The following is a 17,501-nucleotide window of genomic DNA, read 5'->3' as shown; positions in this document are numbered from 1 at the left end:
TTGCTCATCTTTACAGTGTCTGTCAGGTTTGTGTTTCCCTCTTGCTACTAGCTGCTCGCTAATTCCTGCTATCAGCTGTTTCCTGTTTATCCACCGCCAGTGGCTGGCACGTGCGGCGTCATCAACAGCTCCTCCCACAAGTCATCAACAGCTCCTCCCACAAGTCATCAACAGCCCCTCTCGTGGCGGGAAGGCCGCCTCAGTCTGTTTAAACTAAAAGGGTTCCTCCAATATGTCTACCCTACGAGGCGGAAAATTGGGCACCTCGGATCAACTCGTGAATCCGGCTCTGTGTGTCTAAACGCTCGCAGCTTGCCGGCAAAACGGCCCAACATTCACCGAAAATCTGGCAGTGTAAAAGGGGCTTAAGTGAAGTGTGAAAGAGCGAAACATGAACCAGACATTGAGAGACTAATAAAAAATTCTACAGGGTTGCTTTATGGAAAATACAGGACTCAGTGTTTTTGGAGATTGAATTGGAAAGAGTCAGGATGTGTGTCGGCCTCTGCTGCTTCAAGTTTGACCATCTTTCTTTTATGTCTCCTGTGAGTCCTCAGACTTTATGAGAGAGAGAGACACTAAATCTCTGGAGTTAATATCTTAAAACAGCGTCCTCACCCCCCGAAAGTCAGAACAAACTTTTAAATTAGGTCTTATAGATCTAATATGAAAGACGGATTAACTAGTTTGCCCATTTTTTCATCTCAGATCTGTTCAGAAGCAGATTTGTTTTGGCTGCTGAGGTGAAATTACTGAACGTTCACAGCATATTTTCCTTGTTTCCAAATCAGGGGACGGGAGACATGTATCATGTGCAAAGGATTGTGGGTGCTTTAAGAGCGCTGAGGATGAAATCAGGCATCCTGGGGTTTTTATTTTAAATCATTTTTAAAGGTTTTTTGTGCCTTTATTTGGTCGCACAGTTTCAGAGTGACAGGAGAGGGGAAGAGAGGGCGTGACACACAGTCGGTAGAATTTTAAGGATGATGTAGCATCTTTGAAATGCAGCCGATTGAGGACCCTTCACTGACTTTGTGAAGCACCTGATTATTTAAGATTTAATTTAGGTGAGCAGCTTGATGTGGTCCTTTTTATGTCTTTAACCTGCAGTCACATCATGTTGTGTGTCTGTGTGTGTTTGTATAACTGTAGCTGTGGATGTGTGTGTCCTGTAGATGCTGTTCAGTGGTTTCCTAGTTTGTTAGAAACCTCATTTGACTTCTAACCGTGTGTCTGTCCCTCCAGGTGAAGCCTGTCGTGTCCAAATACCTGACGGAGAAGAAGCTCCCGTACCAGGAGGACAGCTACCTCTCTCGTCTGCACTTTTTCTTCCACAAATACCAGGAGCTGATGGTGTTCGCCCCGCCCATCACAGAGCTGGTGGGTGTGCAGTGATGAAGGAGACAAACTGTTGAGACTAATGACTGCTGCTCCAAAGCACAAGCTTCAGTTTTTAAAGTGACACGTTAGAAACCTCCACAGTCCAGGTTTGACCTGCCTCTGACACACAGAGTTTAATCAGTAACACAGTATGATCCATGTAGTTTGATTAAATTATTCCTTGTGATTGATTTTTAGGAAATATTGTAAGAGCTGAGTGAATATTCTGCACTGTTAGAGGTAATTAGCACAAAGATAAGAGCTCACCTGATTTAATGTGTGCTGCTGTTTCTCCACTGACCTGAGGTCTGGTTTATGAGACATGATTCCCACTGGGGACTTCATTCACTGCAGCAGTAAAAAAATAATGATCCATTCTAGGGCTGGGCGATATGGACTGAAATTCATATCTCTGTATTTTCAGGCTGAACGACGATACACGATATATATCTCAGTGTTTTCTTCATGTTCAGCTGCAGGTCAAAGACACATTTAAGACGTCAGGAGCACTTTTATAAAAACAGACTGTGATCAGAATAAAAAGCAAAGACAGGGATTTTCTCCCTGTTTGAAAATAAACAGCAGGGCTGCACGTTACCTTTGTGCACACAGCACTGCAGCTGCAGAGGTTTAAAGGTTTGCAGCACACGACACTGAACTATAACATGACTGTAAAAGTGTCAGGTAGGTTTGAAACGATTAAAAATCTTCGTGGGCGGAGTTAAACAGTTGTTTTCCATCTGTCGGCCTTTCAAATGAATCTAGCGCTGAAAATGATTTAAATATTTTAATCTTATTTCTGCACAGAGCATCAACAGAGAGGCCGAGGGAGACAGACACACTTTGTCCTCCGTATATACGTCTTGTGTGTGAAACATCTGTCTCAGTGTCACAGATCAGACTATAACGACCAAGATGAACGGCGACACGCTATGATCCACCTCACACACAAACTAGCAAACACTCACCTGACACAATCAGGCAGCTCTGTCTCCCATACATGCAGCGCAGCGCTGTACTGCACGTGTGCTGCAGCGGTCATTTACTTCATCTCACAGACTGATGTAGCGCAGCACATGCAGCGTACAGACCGACGTCACACTGTAGACTAATGAACAGACGGATTAAACAGAGGAGCAGTGTTGATGGAGAAACTGTGCAGAGTGTGTGAGAGAGGAGAGATGAACATTGGAATGACATTATGTAACGCAGCTTGACCCTGTATTGAAGTAAGCCATGTCTAAATTTATATCTTGCTTGAAAATATATCGATATATCACACGTAGTCGTCATATCGCCCAGTCCTGATTCATTCATGTTAAAGTTACAGCACAACAGTAGTATACTCAACACAGCAACAGAAACACAACACAGGAACTAAAGTTACAGCATCTTATAAACTATAAAACACTTGTCTTGCACAGTAAGAATCATTTTACATGTTTCTTGTCATCATTATGTAGCAGTAATATTTCACCTGTAAAGGAAGTTCATTTATGAGCAGGTTGTTTTTCACATTTGTTTCTCTGTGCTTCTAGTTTTTAGGTTAAGCTCAAGGCCAAAACACACAGGCGGGGTCATTGACGCGAGTCAAGTGCCGCCCCCAACACACACAGGAAGCGTCGCACTGCGGGGCGTCAACCAGATTTCTATTGCACACTCCAGTCCGGGAAGCTGGGAAGTACAAAATAGCGCTTTTTCAAGGGCGGCAACGCTGGAAAAATAGGACAATAGCGTAAAGTGACACGGCGCAGCAAGTTGACACGCGTCGAGCCGCCGCCGGTGTGTTTTGGCCTTCAGCCAATCACCTGCAGGCTCCGAACACACACACACACACACACACACACACACACACACACACACACACAGAAACCACTGTCCACCAGATACTGTAGTTTTTACTCCACTACATTCACTTGATAACTTCATTTACTTTACAAATTAGAAGAATCTAATAATAGTTTCAGTTTCAGTTCATTTTTCATGCAAAAACATTGAACTGTTTGAGCTTTTTAAAATGAGAATGTGCTGCTTTTTCTTTAAAAAAAGTAAATCAATTTAATAAATCAAAATAATTCAAATTTAATTTGATTTATTGAATTGATTGAATTGAACTGAGTTTTTTTTTTAACGTTTAATACTTATATGTTTTCATGATTGTACTTACATACTTTTACTTAAGCAACAGTTTCAATGCAGGACTTTTACCAGTAACAGAGTATTTTTACAGTGTGCTTTTATTTAAGTAAAGGATCTGAACACTGCCTGGAGAGGAGTTTTAGCACTCGTGGTTCCCTCGTCTCAGAGTCAGTATCAAATAAAGTCTGTGGTTAACACAAGCTGAAGATGCGTTCATGTTCTGTTCTGCCACATAGTGAATATCCCACTGCTGAACGTTGAAGATTTTTACATGTCTTAAAAAAGGTGAGATAAATGAGATCACAGAATGTCGTCATGTTTAACACAGATTAAGAGTCTTGCTGTGGTGGCGACGTTAAATCCTGCGACCATAGTATCGTTCTTATGGCCTAACGTTAGCTTATTATTTCTGTTTCTGAACAAAACACAAACGTTTGTTAACCACAGAGCTCATGTTCCGGAATAATCCAATGGAAAAATCTCATAGGGTTTTTGACGAGGGAACCAGGGCGACGCTAACTTCCATGTCAGCCGACAGAAAAACGTCATCTCTCTGCAGCGCTGTATTTACAGCATCACACATTTTTGTGCTGTTGTTGGGTTTTTGATTTTCCTGTAAAATCACATTTAATTTAAGTTTATTTAACGGTGCGTCAGTTTCACTTTTTTTTTTTCATTAAGATTATTTTTTGGGCTTTTTGCCTTTAATGACAGGATAGAGTGAAATGGGGAGACAGAGAGAGAGTGGGGACTGCCATGCAGCAAAGGGCCGCGAGCCAGATTCGAACCCGTGGCCGCTGCGGCGAGGCAATGCCTCTGTACATGGGGCGCCGGCACTATCCACTACGCTACCGACGACCCGTTCTTCTTCTTCTTGAGCCCCGTTTCCACCGAGCAGTACGGTACGGACAGACTAGAGTCTATTCTGGTGACGTGTCTCCAAGTCTTGGGCACGTGTGACACCGTGTCCGGTAACACTTTACTTGAAGGTATCTACATAAGAGTGACATGACACTGTCATAACTATGACATGACACTGTCATGAACCTGTCATGAACATGATGTACATGTCATAAACGTTTCTGACTGCTGTCATTAAGTGTCATTAGCTTTTTGTAATGACAAGTTGACATTGTTTGGGTTGTCTTGATTATGACAACTTGACATTGATTAAAGTGACATTACCAGATGTTGTCTTTGTCATGACAAGTTGACATTAAATTTGTTTGGGATGTCCTTATTATGACAACTTGACATTAACCAGAAGATGTCTTTGTCATAACAATAGTAATCATTATGTCACCTTGTCATAAACACAAAAAGAGGTGCATTTCTTGTTAATGTCAACTTGTTATGACAAAGACAACTTCTGGTAATGTCATCCTGGTTAATGTCAAGTTGTCATAGTTTGGGTTGTCATGATTATGACAAGTTGACATTAATTAAAGTGACATTACCAGAAGTTGTCTTTGTCATAACAAGTTGACATTGTTATTCTGCTGTTGCTGTTATTCAGCAGTCTGATGGCCTGTGGGTAGAAGCTGTGTGTCAGTCTTGTCCTGGATTTCACGCTCCTGTAGCGTCTGCCTGATGGCAGAAGTGTAAAGAGACTGTGCTTAATGATGTTGTGGGAATAATAATAGAAACACGTGTGACACTGTGTCCTCGCTGAACTTTATTCTTTACTTTGATATATGTCAGACAAAAGTTTAGCTCAAGATGGCGTGCCGTTTCCCAGGTAGTTAGGACGATGCAATAGAAAACAATGCAATCAAACTGATTTAGTTTCTGATGCTCACTCACATGTCATCCAGTTAGGACATGGTGTGTAAGAGTATTTGCACACAGCACAACACCTGCTGTTTCACAGTGTTTAGGGGCCATTTCTGGTGCTAATAGGTTACTTATGATCAAGTGGGATTCATCACTCAGCACAGCTGCAGATGAGCAGACTGGGATGGTTTTGAAAATTAAGAGAAATTTAAGAGAAAGTTTCTGCATGAGGCCCGATGATCTTCTCATCAACTCTGCTGCCTTTAATCAGATGTAAAGAGGAGTGTTCCTCAGTCGTGTTACTGTAACAAAACAGTCTCTTAAGTTTTAATGGAATAAAATGTGTGTGTTTTAAATACTGAACAAACAAAACCTCTCAAGTTAACTTCCTGTGTTAGTTAACCCTCTGTGTTTAATGCTGCTGCTGTAAATGTTCAGCTCCTTGACTTCACTGTAGCTGCAGCACATCAGCACAAAGAGGCGTCTCAGCGTGTTCGTTTTTCTGTTAATAAATTTCATAATTTCAGAAATGTTTTTTTGCCTTTATTGACACAAACGTCTGAGCTGCCTGTATGAGATTCTTCTTTTAGTGACATTCCTCATTAAATAATTGAACATTTATTCACGTAAATGAAACTCTCCATGGTTTAATCAAAACATATCGAGAGCTATATTTAAAACTGTGGATTTACCGACACATAACAATAAAGCTTTTCATTAAATTTTGTTTGTGGTGTAAAAATACTTCAAGCAGTGTTAATAGATTTTTTTGTCCACTGGGTGGCAGCAGAACACACTTTAAACACTGAGTCAAGTACGGTGTCAGTGAAATGGCATGTGTTTGTGTTTATAGGCGACAGATCACAGTGTTAAAGTGAACCAACAACCTTCATCTGCACACACTGTGATGACACACAGCTGGTTGAATGTGAGCAAAGTCTCCCTGCTTCCCTTCACTGGTTCCTGTACAGCAGGGTCGCTCTTTGTTTCACTGTTAGAATCATTACAAAGCAAAAGCAGCATGTGTATACATTCAGTAGGCTATATCTTCAGTAGCTAGCTAACGTTAGCTAACCCTACACTTTTCAGGGTTTGATTTTGGTTTTGGAACAGGGAAGAAACGTATATTTCTGTGTGTTTTTGGACCTTTTGTTCACCGTGAAGTGAGAAAAACAAAGTTGTCTCCATGACAACGTCACACACAGTAAATGGGAACTTTGTGGGTGAAGTGTTCCTTTAAATCCTTTTGGCCTTTGCAGAATAAAGTCACAAATAAAACATGTAATGATGTAAAGATTTTTTTAAAACAAAAAAATGGGGCAGCCAGAGGTCAAACCCATGTCTCTGATTGGCTGAACACACATGTGATTAATCACATGACCACATGACAGCTGCCCTAAATGAGGAGGAAGACATGAGTCACTTCATCTTCACTTTTTCACACATGCGTTCCTCTTTAGTTTCTCTGTTGACGTCAGGCTGTGGTCACTTGGTGGCAGCATCTGCTCTCATTTACTTCATTCACTCTGTATTTACATTTTCACTGGATTTTCCACTTGAACTTTGGAGCAGTTTCAATGCTCACATGATGTAAGAGAGGAAGCAGGCGAACAGACAGACAAACGGCTGCAGACATGATTTCCTCAGTTTCATCGGGACAGTTCAATCAGGCTGAGACAGAGACATCAGAGGAACATTGAGTCTGTGTGTGAGGTGAGATTAAAACAATCAACAATCAGTTTCAGTCCAAACACAGTGCATGTTGGGGAATGCAACTCTACACCTCTGTGTTCCTGGTTTACAGTGCGGGCTCCACCCTGCGGCTTCTGCCTCCTCCAGGGAAGGGGAGGGCAGTGATTGTGCGTGGGGGTGTATCACTGCTGAGGGCTGAGGGGGCGGAGAGCTTTTAGACTGAAACTACGAGCCATGACTGTTCACATCCTCTAGGTGTGGCCTCCCAGGCTCCTCAGTGTGATCCAGGAACTACCGGCTGACAAAAGTGGCTGAGCCAGTTATTCTCAGAGAGCATAAGAGGAGTGGAAGTGAGGCCGGGCTGACAGAGACAGGCTGAAGACATGGCAGATACAGAGGCTCCCACCTCCAACCAGCAGCAGCAGCTGTGTGGCATCTGCTCAGGTGCGCTCAGTGGAGACAAGCCGGCAGCCTGCGGTCACTCTGTGTGTGGCTCCTGTCTCGGGGACAAAAGTAAAGGATGTCCTCAGTGTCTCCAGAGCCCGGACAAGCCTGAGCCTGCAGATGCTCCCAAACAGAACGGGACAGAGGCTGAAGCTGTGATCAAGAGTAAAGAGGAGCAGAGTCCGGACCCTAAGGCTGCAGAGGAGACCAAAATCCAAGAGGACCTGAAGGAGTCTGAGGACCCCAAGAAGCCTGAGGTGGAGGAGCAGAAGGAGGAGAAGGAGCAGACAGATGGAGATGTGAAAAACGGAGCAAAAGAAGAGGAGGTAAAAGAAGAGGAGGTGAAGGAGGAACCTCTGGGCCCCGACGATGTGGTGTGCGACTCCTGCATTGAGAGCCCCTGCAGGGCCCTCAAGTCCTGCCTCACCTGCCTGGTGTCGTACTGCGAGGCTCACCTCCGGCCTCACCTGGAGAACCCCAAGTTCAACAACCACCGGCTGGTGGAGCCGCTCAGGGACATCGAGAGACGGACCTGCGAGAGCCACAACTGGCCCTTGGAGCTTTACTGCTGCGCTGACGCCTGCTGCGTCTGTCAGGACTGTGTGACGGAGGAGCACAAGGGCCACAACACCATGCCTGTGACGGAGGCTCGCAGTCAGATAGAGGCAAGTTTTTCTTAAATTTTCTCTCATTTCCCTTTCAGAAGTTCTGGTTTATAAATCTAAATATTTTAAATTATTAAAACAGACCCTCATCACAGGTTGTTTCTCAGCGTGGACACAAACCAAAGAGTCATTTTTTCTTCACAGATTTATCCTCTTTGAAGGATTTTTAGAAACCCGCAGAGGTCAGAGTAGCCACTATTTCACAGGAAACAAAAGCTGAGAAGTCCGGGGAAAAAAAAAAAAATTCCCGTACCTTTAATAATCTTGGATCCTGACCCTCAGGTCAGAAACTACAATCTGAAATCATTTATCAAGTGAATAAATAAAAAATAAATAAATATCTTTGGATTTTTTTGGACTCTTAATTGGACAAAATAGTAATTTACAGACAGAGTTTGTCATTTTATAAACTGAATTATTAATCAGACAGTAATTATTATGAATCATACTTAGCTGCAGCAGTCTTTGCGCACACCAGTCTCAGATTACACCCGGCCTCCAGAGTGGTTTTGTTATCTGACATCTCTTGTGTGTTTTCTGTTGCTATCGATTTTTCAATCTGTGGCAAAGAAGGCTCAGTCCATTACAGTGTGAGCGGTCATGAGGACTTAAATAACTGCCTTCGAGTAATAAATAAAGTTTTCCAACATCAAAACAATTGCAGTTGATCTCAGTTGCTCTGAAATCATCGTTAAATCGTCCCCACGCTGCTGCTCTCACATTGGAGAGAGATATATGTCAAACTGAGAGGCTCTGATGGATGTAACCTTCAGCACCAGAGGAGAGGGGATCTTCAAAATGCATCACAGTTGTTCTCACATGTCCAACATTGCAGCTCTGATCACTTTAATCCCAATTAGGAGAGTAATTCTGATTTATATCCTCTGTAAAGGTCATCAAATCACGGGCTCGCTCTGTGTGATTAACAAGATATTTTGGCTTTCCAGCGCTCTGGAAACTCAACGCTCGGATCTATTTCTCCCCTCTGACGCACAGAAAAAGCTCGAGCTTCAGCTAAAGAGTCATTCGTCTCTCTTTCTGACAGTTCCTGACCCTCAGGTTCAACAGTCCACCTCAGATTCCTGCAGCTTTTAGCCTCCACCTGTTATTTGCAGAGTGTTTTGTTGCAAAACCTCAAAGTGCTTCATTAGAGCCGTAAAGCAAACAGAGTCGGGAGGCCTGTAGTGTCGGGAAGGTGTTTGGGAATGTAGGTGAAAATACCACAAACGGCACTTTGAGTTCACGGCCGCTGCTGTTGGTGACCTGCGTGAGGAAATCTGTGATTGTGTTTGAATAGAAAACAAGAAGGGAAATACTGAAGTTTACATGTAAATAGATTCTGCTGAAGAGGAAATCATCTCACATTTTCAGCTCTTCCCGTTCAAAGAGGTTCATTTCCACAGAGCAGACATTAGACATGAAGACAATAGAGTGGGATGACTTCCTGTTCAGAGTTCACCTTCCACATTTACACACTAAAAAACCTCTTTTCATAGAGCTCATTAGACAGCTGTTTCTACTGTGCACTGCTGCTGTGGTTGCAGGGGCATAAATCTGCTTCCAGTCAAACCAGTTTCATGAAAAAATGTTGGCATTGACCATTTCTGCAAATCACAGATATATTCGTACATTATTATTTAGCGGACATGACTACGCTAATTTGTGGTTATGTTTAGGTAGAAATAGTTTGGAAAAGATCATGTATTTGCTTAGAAACCCACTTTTGGGCCACAATCCTGCTGGAAACACACCACTGTCTGTTAAAAACAACTGCTTATCATGTTGCCATTGCTGCTGTAAAAATAGCGATGGGTTGGTGTTAAAGTCACCCACATTCAGGGGCTTAAAAGCTGCTGGAAGACGCAGCAATGTCTCACTAAAAAACAACTGCTTTTGTTGTTTGTTGGTCTCAGGCCATGTTTACACAAAAAGGATCCACTGAAAACAGAATCGTTTCTCATTTTCGTTTTGAAAATGTTCCACGTTTAGACAAGAACGTTTTAATAACAATCGCCGTGCACACAGATCTGCAAAAATGACCAAAAACGCTGCAGTGTACATGCCAGGCCAGTAGTTGGCGGTGTGACGCTTACGTTTCCTTCTGTATAAACAAACAAAATGGCAGCCGCATGAACGTTTGTCTAGACGGACGATGAGGTGGAGTTGCTACAGTAAATCTACACTATGATGGGGAAGCATTGATAAATTCAACAGGGTGAGCAGCACAAGCAGAGCTCAGGAGTCCGCCATTGTTGTTGTGATGGTCGACTTTCTCGTGCATGCCTAGTGACTGGAACCGTAATGTGCATGTGAGAAAAGTCTCCCTTTTCAGAGGAACTGCATATTGCAAGTTTACATGACAACAGAGACGCTGCCTTTTCCAAATAATTGCACTCCGGAACCCGTTTTCAAAACGTTGCGTTTTCAGGCACCCAAAACGCTGCTGTCGTGTAAATGATCGGCCAAAACGCAACCAAACTTTACTGTTTTCAGTTGAAATCGTTGTCATATAAACGGGACCTGAAAGAGCGATCTGCAGCCCAGGCGTGGTGCCAAGGTGTCACACCATCCACCATCCCCTCCACCTCCAGGTGACAAAGTCATACACCCGGACTCACTCCAAAGTCGCCGAAATCCGGTGCTTGGGCAGTGACTCCTGGTGTCAGACACAGACGAAAAAAGCTTTCACGTTGGCAAAATACGCTTCCTGTAAGATCATAAAGCCAAACCCTGCCCTCTTTTCCTAATACCAACCACGTGTCCGTTAGCTAAACGTAACCACGAGCGTTTGTAGTTGAAGGGGGAAAAATGTCAATTCACAGTGTTGTGCCGACGTAGTGCTTTTATTTTGAAAGAGACTGTATGCAAACTGTACATTTCCTGTGAAAACAGAAGTGTATTTTGAAAACAGACAATGCATGTAACAGGCTGAAGTTGACACGGCGTCCCAGAACGTCAACAACCAACACACCCAGGGTACCTTGGACGTCACATGTGGACGTGGAAAGTCCATGACCAAACGTGGACATGTGATCTTAAGATAACAGTTTGCTCCTCTTCACAGCAGCAGACTGAATATTTTTTTCATCTCGAGTCTGAGGATTCAAAACGACCTTCTGTGTTTTTAATTGTTGGGTATTTATTCTCTAACACTGTGACTAAAATGTGATCCAAGAGACATAAACCACAGCAGCTAATTGCGACAGATTCCCTCTGGATATAAAAGATGAGCAGCTGTTAGGTTCTCACCTCTAATAAAATAAAACAGATATTTCTTGTCACAGTGCCAAACAGCAGATCTGCTGTACCTGTTTAGCACTGAGGTATTTCTGCTGATGTTCGCTGTCAGCACTGAGCTCTGCTCCTGCTTCGGCCTCGTGTCACTACAAATCATCCAGAGCTTAAAGTGGTGGATGAGTTAAATAAACACACATTAAGAACATGTCAAAGACAAGTTTGTGATCTTTGGAGGCAGATACAGGTCTGATTATATACAGATTATACTCACTGAGTGCTGACGTGGCTTTGTGAAGTCAGGTTGATGAGTTTTTACTGTACATTTTATAGTATTTACATATATATATTTTTTTAAAATGGTTATGAACAGGTGGTTTTGAGAATAGACTCACGTCTTCAATATGAATCCATTCAAGGGCTCTGGTCCACAGCACTATGACCCGCTACACCCATGTCACGTAATCAGGCAGATCGAGCTCTCAACTCTGCTGAGAAACATCCACCTGCAGCGCCGGAGACCCACCACTGTTTTAGACGTGCACATGCGCGAGTACCAGACTGTATGTTGTACGGACGGATTGCTAAATACATATTTAAGATCGTTACTGTAAAAATAACGTTAGCCTTGCACTCATAAATTTTTGTTTAATGCAGAAATAGAAAACTTTGCTACTACCTAGCGCGCTAGCCTGCTAGCTAACGCTGTCTCCTTATCAGCTCCTGAATCATGGATCAATAGATAATATAACAACTTTCACTACAGTTCATTTTAGGAGGACCACTCCAAACTTTTTGGGTCCATGTCATTGGTCCGACAGCCCATTGGTTCGACATCCCATTAGTCCGACTGTCCGCGGTGCTGAACGGCTCGCGGCTGGCGTATGGTGCGCCGCGACCGGCTCTGGGTCAGCTGGGAAGGCTTGAGGCGGAGCAGGCTCACAGCTTATGTGTTTGTCACTTTCTTTTTCATTTTAACCCACACCATGATCTTTTCCTGACCCTAATCAAGTGGTTTTTGTGCCTAAAACCTAACCAGACCTTAACCACAGGGCATCATGATGATTTCGGAACAGACTTCGGAACAATGGGTTTAATATGGTTGGAACAATGGGCTGTCGGACCAATGCGCAGTTCCCAACTTTTTAGCTAACCTAGCTAGTGTGCTAGCTAATGCTGGCAGCCAGAAATAAACAACCATAATTCATTGTTAGTTCACTGCGCTATCATTGAAACAAAGAACACATTTTCTCATGGTGGTCCTTCTAAAATGAGCAGTGGTTGAAGTTACTGTATTCCATTATGATCGGGGAGTTGATACGCAGACGCTAGTTAGCACTAGCATAGCTAGCTAGTTGAAATGTTGACTACTCCCACTACTGTGAAGTAAAGTTTTTGACTGACAGGGGATTGTGAACCTTGATTAGCCACATTAAAAATGATTGACAGATACCCGCCCTCTCGACTTGCACATGTGCACGTCTTAAACATGAATGTAAAACTTGCGCATGCGCACATCTAAAATGGTGGCTCTCCAGCCGTCCTCTCGAGTATTCTCTCTGGCTGTCCTTCCCGAACCGACACACCTGACCTCTTTTTTTCAGCACCTTTATCGCTGAAGTCTGAAGCCCTCCCCTCCGCCAGTAAAACCAAGCACAATAAAAACATGCACGATAAAACACACTGAAAAGATTAAACACAATAAAACTATCACTTCCACCTTGTGACACATACATCAAAAGATCATCTGCAAATAAACTGATATTGATTTTTGCCTGTTTTGACAAATGTTCTTGAACTCCAACTGCATCGTGGGCATTCGTCGCATAACTCGCATAACTCACTGACACTTTGTTGTTACAAAGAGGAGTGAGGAGAGACGGCATCCCCGTCTTGTACCCCTCCCTATATGACATTCCTCAGACAATGCGATTCAGCTGTAGGGTGTGTATATATAATAATTTTGGGGATGTCAGGTTGGTAACAGGCATAGACGTGATGCCCTGTCACAGTCCCAACCAGTGGAGATGCAGTGTTCCCCTCAGGGTCTAAACTTCATGGAAAAGAATTTACCTTGACTCCAGCCTCAACTCCGGAGTCGCCTGAACCTGCCTGAGGAATTCAGACAAGTCCACGCTCTGAAGTCTACAGATATCAGAGAGTAGAGTAGGATGTGTGACCCCCCTCCACCCTCCACCCTCCACCTCGTACAGAGAGGAGAGGAAACTAGGAAACACCGTTTTCCTGCAGAAACAACCTAAATGTTTACATCTGCTGAATACATTCACTGTTAGGATCGGGCATATTTTCAGCATGACAGCATGGTTGTGGTTTCTGTTCTGATCTGTGTTTGTTCACAGAGGGAGCTGAGGGAGAAGCAGACGGAGATGGTGAAGACGGTGACGGCGGGAGAGAACGCCATCAACAAACTTCAGCTCAACACAGTTTCTATTGAGGTAACACACCAGTGTGACGAATGTGAACTGAGCTCACCTGTGTCACAGGGATGTCACAATACTTAATGAAATAACAGCTGGCAGCAGCTATTCTTGTCTCAGATGACACCATCCTATAAGCCCTGCGGTGAGAAGCCACCTAAGCCGCACCGCCTGAGGTGTGGGAGGAAACCAGTGTTCCCCCACTGAGCTGGAAGTTATGTCACATTATCATGTGATCTGATGCATTCCTGCCCTGTTACCTGTTGGAGCTTTTGATATGCATCGCTTACTGACTCACAGTGTAAAGAATGCTCCGCCCACACAGTGTGATCTGAAACTAAAAGTTTTTAGGGGAGTTTTCCCATGTCTGAATCAAAGGTCTGAGCTGTACAAATAAAACTTGACTCTCCCGCAGCAATCTGTGACCGAGGTGCGAGCGGTGATTGAGAGCCAGTTCGAGGAGCTGCAGGCGGTGGTGGAGAGGGCGAAGCGGGAGGTGACGGAGATCCTGGAGGGCGAGGAGAAGCAGGCGCTGAGGCAGGCCGAGGGCATCCGGGTCCACCTGGAGCAGAGGTGCACAGAGCTGAAGAAGACGCAGGGGCAGATGGAGAAGCTCTCCAAGAACAAAAATGATGTGGATTTCTTACAGGTAACAGAAACACCACCTGGGTCAGAGAACATCATCTGTTGGTTTGGTCATCTGAGCCTAAAAAACAAGAACAAGATCACTGGTGTTACTTTGAATAACCTCCAGCATCTGTATGAAGAGAGGGTCACCTCTAAAGCTCAGACTCTCAACAGCCCCTCCATGTTGAGTTTCAGATGCTTCCATCAGGGCGGAGGTTTTGCCTTCCTAAATGTAGCACTAAGCGTTACAGATCGTCCTTTGTCCCGTCTGCTATCACTTATCTTAACCAGCAGTGACCACTGATGTCCATGATTGACCCCTGACAGTGTGTGATACTGGATAGTATGTGTTATGTTATGTACTGTCTGTTTTGTTGTTCTCATGATGACTGTATCTCAAATTGCCCCTCGAGGACTTTAAAGTTTACCTTACCTTACCTTACCTTACCTCACCTTACCTCACCTTACCTTACCTTACCTTAGGGTGAAGTCAGAGAGCCTGTTTACACCTGGTATTAACACGCGTTTCAGTGATCCAAACACAAGCCAAGACACATCAGCATTCACACCTGTGTCTATCATTTGTCTTCAGGTGATCACACTGTTCAGATTTTGTTGCTGCCTATGTCACTCACCACACTCTCACCAGCATGCTCACTAGTCACATTAGCACTTGGTTCAGTACAGTTGTCATATCACTGTCAGCAGAATTCAACACGTCTCCTTCCTTAAGGCAAAACGATGGACAATCACACAACACTTCGTCCAACTTGTGTTAAAATGGGGAAGTTATGGAGCGTTAGCATGCTGTCACCAAAACAACCACCACGTCCTACAATGATGACGTAGTCCTTGTCGGGGTCACATCAGGACGCATCAGCGTTTACACCAGGGCCCCAGAACACCGCTCAGCCTTGTTTCCAATTCCTCCTAGTGGTCACTTGCAGTACTACAGCAAAACCCTGCTGCCCAAAAAGCATTTTCCCCACAGACCACCTCTATAAAAGAGACGTCATTAAAACTGTTGACACCTCCAACTGCAAACAAAGTCAATTATGACTCTGTCTGTTATGAATATTTGGTCCATGAAGGTTTTATATCTGTAAAACTGCATCAAGCCGAGAAACACAATGCTCAAAAAAATCTGTGACGCCATCAAAATGTAAAGTCTATGAGATGCTTGGAGCCAGCGACAGAAACACTACTGCACATATTCAGTGAGCCACATACCCTGAAAGTAAACCCGGAGGCTAGAGACTTTATGGTCCTATGTGCCAGGCCATGGGTGGATTACTGAATGGGCACAGACTCAGGGCCCCCTAGCCTTCACTTACAAAATGTATCCCAAATTAACACAAAATGACCAGGAAAAGACTCAAAACTATCACGAAGAGATGCAAAACGTATAAAAAGACACTCAAAATTATCAAAAAGGGCAAAAAATTATCTCAAAGAGCCACAAAATAACTACAAAACGGGTAAAATAAGCCCATAGATACACAAAAGAACCACAAGGAGACACAAAACAATGAAAAAGTCACTCAATGACCTAAAAGGAGACAGAATTATCCCAAAAATACACAGAGGCTCAGAAATAAGAAGCCATAGTTTGTCTCAAAGCACAAAGTCATGCCTGCAGGCTGCAAAGATCCATCTCACTCCTGAATGTCTGTGTTTGTTCACAGGAGTACTCAGAGTGGAAGAAAGAAGCCACTGATATCTCTCTGCCTGGGATCTACATCGGCCTGACGGACCGTCTGAATTCCTTCAGCCGCGTGATTGTCGGCTCCACAGAGGAGCTGTGTGCCATGCTTGTGTCCTCTTACATAGAGAAAGTTAAAGAGATCTGCAAGAATGGTAAGAAAAGCTAGCACAGGAAACAAAGCTGCTGGCAGTCTTGACTTGGGACTTAAGTGCAAAGACTTGAGACTTGTGACCTATATAACGATGACTTGGTCCCACCTCTGCTGCTGGGTGGAATCACATTAAACCACACATGTACAGATAGCTGTCTGAACGTGTTCACACATGTGAGGAATGCTCAGCCTGTCGCAGCCGCTCAGCTCAGCTGAAGATAATAAATATGCTAACAAACAACCCGAGTGCCTCTGACACACCTCTTCAGTGTGTCGCCTACAGAAGCTGAAAAACAGCACATACTTGTTTCTCTGTGATGTGAAGACAAATTGTATGCAAATGAAACCAGACTGTGTAACCAGAGACTGACATGTGTTCTCTTTCATTGCAGATAAAATGGGAATAAAGACGACAGTTCATGAAATAGTTGCAGCCAAACAGAACATGTCCATACCAGATCCAGAGACACACGCAGACTTCCTCAAGTGTAAGTGTTTTATGTTTGAATATGACCATGAGATACTGCAGTCATGGCTGTAGAGGAGCTTATAGAAACACTGAGGTAGTCCCTCCTCCCTGACACCACTGAACCCTTCACTCAATGAAATATCAGCCATATTTGCAATATGAGGAAAATAATGTGCCAAGTTTAATTTTACTGCAGTAACATTATCAAGAACGTCAGCAGTGGAAGAACTGACATCTTCAACCAGAAAAAAATGCATTGTACTCTTGTACAAACCACAGATACATTACATTTCTACATTATTATGTGGATATGTTGAGACGTGTTGTGTGTCGACAAGGCTGTGGTTAGGTTTAGGCACAAAAATCACTTTATGGTCAGATAAAGATCATGTTTTGGCCTAACATGTTTGGTGTTGGGAGCACAATTCCTGCTGGAAGAGCAGCATGTCTCAATAAATAAACAGTTGCTTTTTGTGGCACTATGTCCGTTGGAAAAACAACAACCGCTCGACAAAGAAAAACCTACGTTTGGTGCCTAAAAAGCAGCTGGAAACAGAGTGATGTCTCGCTAACGACCAACCGGTTTTGTTGTTTACTGGTCCAGAGCCGTGACTTTTTGGACGGACCAAATGTACAGAGCTGTAAAGTTGTCCACCATGGTACCAGTTAGCTGCTAGCTAACCGTAGCTAACTTGTTTGTCCATTGTTTGGTCTGTGACGTAATAGGTCAACAGGAAAAAGGTCCAATACTAACAAGCTGAAAGGGGGCATATCTCCACCTATC

At 43.6% G+C, this 17,501-nt stretch overlaps 3 protein-coding genes across 3 annotated transcripts in view; 2 read left to right on the top strand and 1 right to left on the bottom strand.

Moving 5' to 3' along the window:
* The window catches only part of fads6 (fatty acid desaturase 6), a 19,656-nt gene extending 13,262 nt beyond the window's left edge, over positions 1-6,394 (top strand). The window contains exon 6 of the mRNA XM_050059473.1: positions 1,246-6,394. Within this exon, the coding sequence (XP_049915430.1) occupies positions 1,246-1,395 (150 nt within the window). The 3' untranslated portion in view covers positions 1,396-6,394. The remainder of the gene's footprint in view (positions 1-1,245) is intronic.
* Positions 1-17,501, bottom strand: part of plaub (plasminogen activator, urokinase b) — a 396,726-nt gene that overhangs the window by 87,032 nt on the left and 292,193 nt on the right. The gene's annotated exons all lie outside the window — the stretch shown is intronic.
* trim16 (tripartite motif containing 16) overlaps positions 6,910-17,501 on the top strand; it is a 12,489-nt gene continuing 1,897 nt past the window's right edge. The window contains exons 1-5 of the mRNA XM_050059379.1: positions 6,910-8,093; positions 13,688-13,783; positions 14,181-14,414; positions 16,078-16,249; positions 16,641-16,736. Of these exons, the coding sequence (XP_049915336.1) occupies positions 7,368-8,093; positions 13,688-13,783; positions 14,181-14,414; positions 16,078-16,249; positions 16,641-16,736 (1,324 nt within the window). The 5' untranslated portion in view covers positions 6,910-7,367. The remainder of the gene's footprint in view (positions 8,094-13,687; positions 13,784-14,180; positions 14,415-16,077; positions 16,250-16,640; positions 16,737-17,501) is intronic.

The sequence above is a fragment of the Epinephelus moara genome, chromosome 13, assembly GCF_006386435.1.
Source record: "Epinephelus moara isolate mb chromosome 13, YSFRI_EMoa_1.0, whole genome shotgun sequence".
In the NCBI taxonomy this organism is placed as follows: Eukaryota; Metazoa; Chordata; class Actinopteri; order Perciformes; family Serranidae; genus Epinephelus; species Epinephelus moara.
Note: the sequence above shows the minus strand (reverse complement) of the source record. Positions and strands in the feature narration are given on the sequence as shown.